At 52.1% G+C, this 8,317-nt stretch overlaps 1 protein-coding gene across 1 annotated transcript in view; it reads right to left on the reverse strand.

The window, feature by feature from the left end:
• Window positions 1-8,317, reverse strand: part of LOC104500059 (microtubule-associated protein tau-like) — a gene marked incomplete at both ends in the record, with an annotated part of 18,084 nt that overhangs the window by 9,370 nt on the left and 397 nt on the right. Inside the window, 5 exon segments of the mRNA XM_010143654.1 lie at window positions 50-774; window positions 776-872; window positions 3,967-4,032; window positions 5,695-5,781; window positions 7,113-7,199. Of these exon segments, the coding sequence (XP_010141956.1) occupies window positions 50-774; window positions 776-872; window positions 3,967-4,032; window positions 5,695-5,781; window positions 7,113-7,199 (1,062 nt within the window).

Here is an 8,317-nt window from a genome sequence, read left to right on the forward strand (position 1 = left end):
AGCAAGCCGCCGGCAATGTGAGCGCGGGGCAGGCAAACGGTGCACACACCTTTTAGGAGAGGGACACGACTGACAGCTTTATCCGCAACATGGGCAGAAGGTTTCTTCTTGGGTGTACGACGTTCTCCTGTATCTGGCACAGCCTCTTCCAAAGCAGCATCTTTGTCTTCCACATCACCTTTTAACTCAAGGGCTGTTTCCACCACGGGCCCAGAATCTTCTCCCTCCCCAGGCTCTGCTTCTTTCTGGGAGGTGATTTCAGAAGGCTCTGATAGGGTGACATCTGTATCTTCTTCCCCCCTCGATGGCTGTCTCCTCTCCTCTTGGCCCTCTCCTGCTTTATGTGACTCCGTTCCAACAAGAGGTGCCTCTCCTGGGATGTCTCTCAGGACATCTTTGGACTTACTTTCTCCAGCAGTGTATTCTTCAAGAGCTTCTTCAGCTGTTGCTGGACATGAGCCCATTTCAGGTGCTGGTGAAACATGCTGTCCCACCGGGGAAAGCAAATCCTGTTCAGAACTTTCATCAATATCACGGTCCTCATCTTTTTTTAATGGGGTTCTGGTATATAGAGGAGATGGCCCGTCTTTAACAGGGGAGTCACCTGCCAGCCCTTCAGGGCACACGCCACGACCCTGCTCTGGACCCACACCAATGCCTTCTCTGCCTCCATGATCCCACAACTCATTGTCTTCAGGTGCTCTGGAGTCTTGGTACATATCCAGGGGGATTGGGATGGTGACCTCGATTCTGGTGGGAGCCGCTGCTGTAGCAAGCAACCTGCTTTGTGGGCTGGGCTTCTCTTTTCATGGCATCTCCCACACGCTCCTGAGGGCCAGGCTGTAGCTTTGGAGAGCTTGGCTCCCCAGGGACTGAAGACGCAGGGTACGAAGCATGGGCAAACAATTAGCACAGGCACGTCAAACAGGTAGTCATGTAAGGCTGAAGAGAGACTAAGGATTGCTACGCTCAGTTTGGAGGATAAAAACAAGTCCCACATCGCCCCATGGAATAGACAACTCATTTTCCAGTGGCTTTGCCTTTAAAGAAACTCTAATCCCCATGGGAATGAGGAACAGCGACAGCTACAGCGAGTGGGAGACCAGGCTCCTCCCTGGGGCATCCAGCCACCGACGCCTGGCACACTTGCACCGGACGAGCTGGGTTAGCTACAGAGGAAGCCAAGAGCCCGTTCCCTAACCTACCACCACCACTGGCCAGCGGTTTGCTGGGCAGCGACCACCTCTTCTTGGCTCAAGGGCCTGAACAGAAGAGGCCAGACACCCTCCCCGCCTTCACAGGCTTATGCAATCCCTGCGGGAGATGTTCACACAGACATGGCACCAGCTACAGCCTCCTGGAGCTCAAACCGTCTCTGCTTTGTTCTCATGGAAGAGCACCCTACGTCTCCTCTCTGTATGTCAACAGCCCGGGGAGCAGACAACCTCCGTGACAAGGACAGTAAGACAAGATGTGGCTGTAGCACTTCTGGACTGTGGTCCCAGTGGGACTCCTGAGAGCCCCAGCGCTGCTGCCACCGTTGGGACAGAGCAGAAAATGGGACATTTACAACCCAAAAGTTCAGGGCACAGAGACACAGATCTTTCTGTGTCGGTTGGGTTTTTTTTGGAGGGGGGTAAAGAGGGAATTCTATTCCGTCGCTGATCTCATGCATGACACAGACCTTCACAATTTCACCCAACAATTGCTGCATTTAGCCCTATATTCTAGCTGGGCTGGAGCTTTTCTGTTAGAAATTCATTCAACTGAAGCAAAGATGCCCTGAGCAATGGAGAATTCACCCCCAGCGCAGGTAAATTGCTTCAAAGTCAACTGTCCCAGTAAGAACATGCTTCTTATATTACGGATTTGTCCAGTTTCAAATACTCTTTGGTCTTTAGGGGCACTGATCGGGTGAACTGAAGAGCCCAGACCAGAGACTTCACTGCTGAGAGTTCCTCTGTTGTCGTGGTACATTAAAAAACAAGAATAAAACAAGAGGAGAAGTCAAGGCTGACTCAGTGTTTTATCAAAGCTCTCCCCATTTTGAAAGAATACAATGGTTAAGTGAAAGCACCAAAGACCTCCCAAACTGCGGTTTATTAGAAATCCTAAACCGGCACCTATTGGCAGGGGATTTTTGAAATGCAGCATCAAGAAAAACCTTTTCTAGCCCCAGGGATTTGAAGGGGGTTATGCAGCAGACAGCGGAAACCGGCACCTATTGGCAGGTGATTTTTGAAATGCAGCATCAAGAAACACCTTTTCTAGCCCCAGGGATTTGAAGGGGTTTATGCAGCAGCCAGCGGACCATCCTGGCTCATTTCTTCTGCAAACGAAGAGCAGACTGTGGGTGCAGAGATGTGGACAGCCAGGTCCTCGGCTGTGCTTCCACACTCCGGGACCTGCCGGGGCTTCTGAGGTAAATGTGCGGCACAAGGTGAAGACTGGCAGAACACCACCATGGCACCAGCTGGGAATGAGAGACGCTTCTTCACCTGAGGCCCCAAAGGCATTTTAACATGCTCTGTCTTCACTGGAAAGATCATTTTTCAAACCCCACAACGTGAGAAATGAAGGATAATGAGATAGCCAAGACTGTGTGTATCGATAACCACATTTTCCTCCAAATTGGAGAGAACCGTTAAAAGGAAGCAGCACATTATTACAAGTCCACTTTCAGGGAAATAACGGTTCATGTAAGAACCTAGAAATGTTGTATACAGGCTATAGGGGAGCTCCAGTCAGCTGGACGTCCCCAGAGCTGACAGCATAAGATCCCAGGACAGGACAGAAAGGTCTTAAGAAACATCTGATGAGGTAGAACTGGGCTGGACAGGGCAGACAGAAGGGAACTTCATCCCACTCCTGCTAACGGTCTTGATTTCTTTATTATAGTGGTGCCACTATTTTAAATAGGGAAGAGACACTAATCCAAGAACCACTGGACAGGCAAGCAAAGGTTTTATTTTCATTGCAGGGAGCAGACTGCACGTAATTGTGCTCATCTGTGCATGGAAAGCAAAGACGACCTGAATTCTGCCCCGAGCTGAGAAGGCAAAGACCTATTTAATTCTTTAAAAGGCCCGGCTGTCTAACTGCACTAATGCAGCCAGGAGGAGGAAAGAGGCTGCCCAAGCAGCCGGAGGAATCTTTCCTGACTACCCTACGAAAGGGGGGTTAACTAACATTTTAAAGAGCGCAGCAAATCAGCACGATGGCGTATCGGTGCGAGCAAGAGTGAGTCTGAACCCATCAGCCTGCCCCAGTGGGTGCAGAATTAACTGAGCGCTGGGTGCTTTGGGAAAACCCCATCCTGAGGTTTTCCGTCGAGTCTGCATGGAGCTGAGTCAGGAGCAGTTCTCCAAGAGGTCCCTGGATCGTTCCTTGGCTCATCGGAGCAAATGCACCATTAATGCTCTCAAAGTGCCCACTGCTCACCGTGCCCGGCTTTGTCAGCCACGTTCTCTGAGTCCAGGATGAGAGAAAACCACCCTGGCTGTTGAAGTCAGGGCATTGGTGAGTAGGTTTGAGACATGTTTTATGGTAGAAAAAGGCACAGTAATTAGAGTTAAACAATTCACTTAATCCTGTGTGACATGCAGGGCCCAAAACTGGCTCGGCTCAACGCTCAGCAGTTCCTGCTGGCTGGCTGCATCATCCCCGCTCTGTTTGTCACCTTTTCTAGCCTGTTTTGCAAGTGGACAAACAAGCACCAAGGCTTCAGCTGTCTGAGGGAGAAATTTGGTGGATGGAAAGCTGCAGTCCCCTGAAATGAGGGTGTTGGAACATTCAAAGCATGTATGACCGTCCCCTGTCAGGGAGAATGGCACGACCGCTCGTATGGTGCAGAGTGTTTGCGTGACAGAAGAGAACTCCCAAGCCACTAGTGACCAGCCGCGGGCGCGGGCAGCGGTGACTGGACCCCAGCGGTGACCGGACCCCAGCCACAGGTGGTTCACTAACCTTGAGCGGCATCTCCTGCGGCGTGGTCCTCCAGGTTGGGGGTGGCTCCTACGCCCGCCTCTTCAGCTGGTCCCAGTTCCGGGAAAGAAAGGGAAAAACATGATCAAAGAACATCTCCTGCGGCGTGGTCCTCCAGGTTGGGGGTGGCTCCTACGCCCGCCTCTTCAGCTGGTCCCAGTTCAGGGAAAGAACGGGAAAAACATGATCAAAACAAGCACTTTAAGTGTGTGTCTGGGAAGTTTATTCACCTCCCTGCTGATCCGGCCTGTCGGCGCTGTTTTATGGGCAGGGCACCCGAGCCACGCCACCGATGGACCTGGGTGGATCTGGTCAGCCTGTGCTGTACCGGAGCAGAGGTTTCACCAACTCACACCTCCTGGGTGGCAGGATGGCACAAGCTCCTTCAGGCAGAGGTGCCGAGAACAGGCTGTTACTGAGCAGGGAAACCCATGGATTTACATCTCCTCTTTTACCCCGACCTAGCGCTCACGTCACCAGCAGCACTCCCATGAGTTCTAACTCTTACCTGAGCCCTGCCTCCTTGCTGTGAACTCTGCTGAGGGGATGTGACACCAGTAAATATATCTAAATCGGATACAGATCCGACACTGCAAGAATACTGGTGCTTTAGACAGGCACAGTTCTCTTCACAGCGATGACGGCATGTCTCTACCAGAATTTTTTCAGTTTATTATACAACTACTTCCAAACCAGCTTAATTAATCATATTTCTACGTCACAGTTCTACAGTCAATCCAGCTTTCTCTGTTTCCTCCATTTTCTTCCAGAGGGCAGGACACACTGCTGCTTCCTGGCTCCTTGGTATAGTCAGATCTTGAAGCAGGGAGCGCACGCCCTTGTCTGCAGCTGAGCTGCTCTGCGTTTGAGCCCAGGGCTCTGCCAGCAGCCTGGGGACTGGACACAGGGCGGACAACCTGGCTGCCCGGTGTAGTGTCCTGTAGGCTTGTTTCCCTGTCCGGGCATTGGCAAAAGCCCATTTCCACCCACCACCCTTCTCAGGTCCTGCCTGATGTGACCAGGAAAAGCCAGCAGCTACTGCACAGGGGCTACATACTCATTTTTCACCTGACCGTCCCAGGAGCTCCTGCCCTCTCGGACACACACAGTGTTGCTGGAGCTCACTCCCTTCTTACTCTGCCTCTGACAGACCCTCATCCCCCTCTCTGGAAAACCAGGCCCCGACACAGCGAATCCCCACAGAGCGTTCAGGCTGAATTAGCCATTTCACTTCCTCTGCATTACCCTTAAAAGGCGCCGGCAGCCACACAAGTGCTGCAGTGGCCTGGTTTCCACCTGCCGCTTCAAAGACAACCGCATGGGCTGGGCTGAGCGAGAGCACCAGCGAGAGAAGCAGCAAGACCTGCGGTGACCCTCGCCTTGCCAGCCAAGCTGGGCTGCTGGCAGAGGGACAGAGATGACTGGGAGCGGCTTAGCCTGGAGATGGGAGGCAAAGCCACCAGAGACACTGGCCAGAAAGACTGTCAGATGTGGAGCTGAGAAAGAGAGAAGAAAAGGCTGCGAGTTTCCCCCAAGATGGGGAAGGCAAGAGGAGAGCCATAAGGAATCCTTTCTGCAGGCTGTGGAGAAGAAAGAAGCATGTCAGGAGCAAGACGTGCCTGTGAGCGGTTTTGCGGCATTGTTTTTAACCAGTCCAGCTCTCTGCTCTGTCTGCATCAAGAGATGAAACTGCACCTTGGTCTCCCTCACCTGTGGTTCCTTCTGGGATCTCCCCGTGCTGTTCGACACCACCCTGATCCTCGTGGTCTCCTTCCTCCACTAAAGGTGCTGTGGCATCTGAAAAACAACGCAGCTTTCACATAGCTGGGGAGACGCACAACTCTGTGGAGGCCAGGACATGCCTGAAGAACCTTTTGCTCAGGAAAGCAACTGACTCCCTCCCTTGAGCCAGTGCTTGTGGAGGGAGACAACCGAGCACGACATGGCAAAACCAGTACTGCAGGGACAGCCGGAGCTGTTCCCCCTCCTCACACAGCTGAAGGCTTTACCACAAATACCGTCTGAAAACGCACAGCTAAAGACAGCCACAGGGCCTGTGTGCAGGGCAAGGCTGTCTGCACGGGGACGTCCCTGGTCTGGAGCAGGGGAGATCAGCTCCCATCGCACCCCTTTATAAACCACCCCAGCACTGTGACTGTGTCGCTCCTGGGCAGCTCTGAGACAGGCAGATACCTGGCTCCATCTACCAGAGGGATATCTCATCATGACAGCCCTGATCCGACCGGAAAGAGGGACAAGATGCCCTTCTGCACCAGCCAGGCTTCTCGTACTGCCACATTCACAGTAACAGAGCTGCTTCACAGACCACCAGTCAGCCCACACCTCCATGGGACAGGGCTGGAACTGGTCAGCATCTCCGTCTACCTTTTCCTTAGATTAATTTTGCAAACTAATTCCTTTACCTGAAGTCTCCAAGAGGCAGATACTTGGGATTGAAGCAGCCAGAGGAACACTAACAGTGCAGTTAATTAAAATGGTGAACAAATCTCTAGACCACTCTGGAATTCAAGTCAACAAACGTGGCATTCTGTGAGGCTCCGGAGCAGCACAGCCATGCCCAAGGCTACCACTAAGGCCTTCACATCAGCACAAAGTTCTGTTGCATGTACAGACTCTGCCCATCTCAGCATGAACAGCACCCATGAACTGTGCTGTTCTAGCGAACATATGAACACAGCCTGGGCAAAAAAAGGAACACGAGGAGCTCCGGAAGGAAACACAGTGACCAGGGTGTGCTGCCTGTATCTTGGGGGAGCACAACAATGCAAACCTCTGGCCCTGGGAGCACCCAACACAGGATCGCTCCCGGCTGCGCTGAGCCAACGGGACCTGTGTAAAACATCTTCAGGAAACAAACCGCAAGCAACTTCCTTAACTGTAATACACACTTCACCTTCTCTCGCCTTCCAACCCACTCTCCACCTTTAAAGCTCACCACCTCATTCTGCAGAGTGGCAAACATGACTTGTGATGGGACTAACGAAGAGCATGTCCAAGACACTCCTCCTGAGACACCCCACCAGAAAACGGCACGGCCAGTCTTTCGGCAAGGTTTACCGCGACCCCGTCCATCACGGTTTCAAAGCAGTAAGTCAAAGAGCTCCCACCTTCCGTAGTTGGGGTGCTCTTAGCGTCAGATGTTTCAGAAACAGGCTCATCCGATCCATCATCGACTGGTATCTGAAGGGGATAGCCTGGAAAACATTCAGATTCTTAGAACAAGTCCTTGGCTATGAATTTATGGCCTGTGCGTTACAAACTCTGATTGCCCAGATCCACAGCAGCAAGAAACTGCACTTGGAGAGTACAAACCGCCTGACCTCATGAGCAAGCAAAGCGTGAAAATGCCAACCAAAAGCACCAGTGTTATCACCAAAAGGAACAAGCAGAAACCCACCAGCAAAAGAAAAGCCCAGTGAACTGGACAGCTAGAAACAGCAAAGCATGGCACAAGCAGGGAAGGAGATCCCAGCAACGGGAGCAGAAAAGATCTACGACTTCTGTTGTCCTCTCCGCTATTTCTGGAGCCATTAGCAGGCTGACGAACATCCCCATGATGAGTTTTCTTATCATTGCAGACCATTGTGAAGGGCTTGGTGCAGCGCTGCGTGAAGGCTTGGCTGCAAAAGTCATCTTTTGGAAGAGCAGGGCAAGAGGAACAAGTCTCCTCTCTGCAAGGAGTCAGGGAAAATAAAATGATGAGAGCGGGAGAAAATGACTTGGAAAAGAAGATGCAAACTAGCACAAGCAAAATCCCTGGGAACCCATGATGTGCGAAGCTGAGGCTACAAGCTGCGAGGAGCTGTCAGACTGAAATGCGTTACAGAACCGGGATGGATGGATGCTATGGGTTCTCTCCAGGACAGAGACAACCCATTCATCTGGTGGCAGCTGTGACCAAAGCACCTCAAGAAAAGAAAATTAAGATGGTGTTTACATGGAGCAGAGCCGGGAGTGAGTTCCACCAGGTTGCCTGGTGCTGTGGGGGCTTCCAAGCTCAATTGTGGAGCGTGGTGGGATGAGAAAAGAAAGGCTTCTCCAGAAATGCAGGTCTGAAAGATGGGGCGAAAGACTCTTGCATGGCCCCCACTCCCAGAGCTCTCTGTCCAGTTCCCCCCACTGCCCTTGTGCAGGTGAGAAAAGCAGGCAGCAAGCAGCACCCGTGAGCTGGGTCTCAAATCAAAGCAGTGCTGTAATTTTATAGCGAACTAAGGAGTGAACACAGAAACACACACCGGCAAAGCTGCAGCAGTGAGATCACCACCAGCCTGGCTACCAGGGGCTGTTCCGCTCCTGCTGGGCCATGACACCA

Source organism: Buceros rhinoceros, unplaced genomic scaffold (assembly GCF_000710305.1).
Source record: "Buceros rhinoceros silvestris isolate BGI_N320 unplaced genomic scaffold, ASM71030v1 scaffold10989, whole genome shotgun sequence".
Classification (NCBI taxonomy): domain Eukaryota; kingdom Metazoa; phylum Chordata; class Aves; order Bucerotiformes; family Bucerotidae; genus Buceros; species Buceros rhinoceros.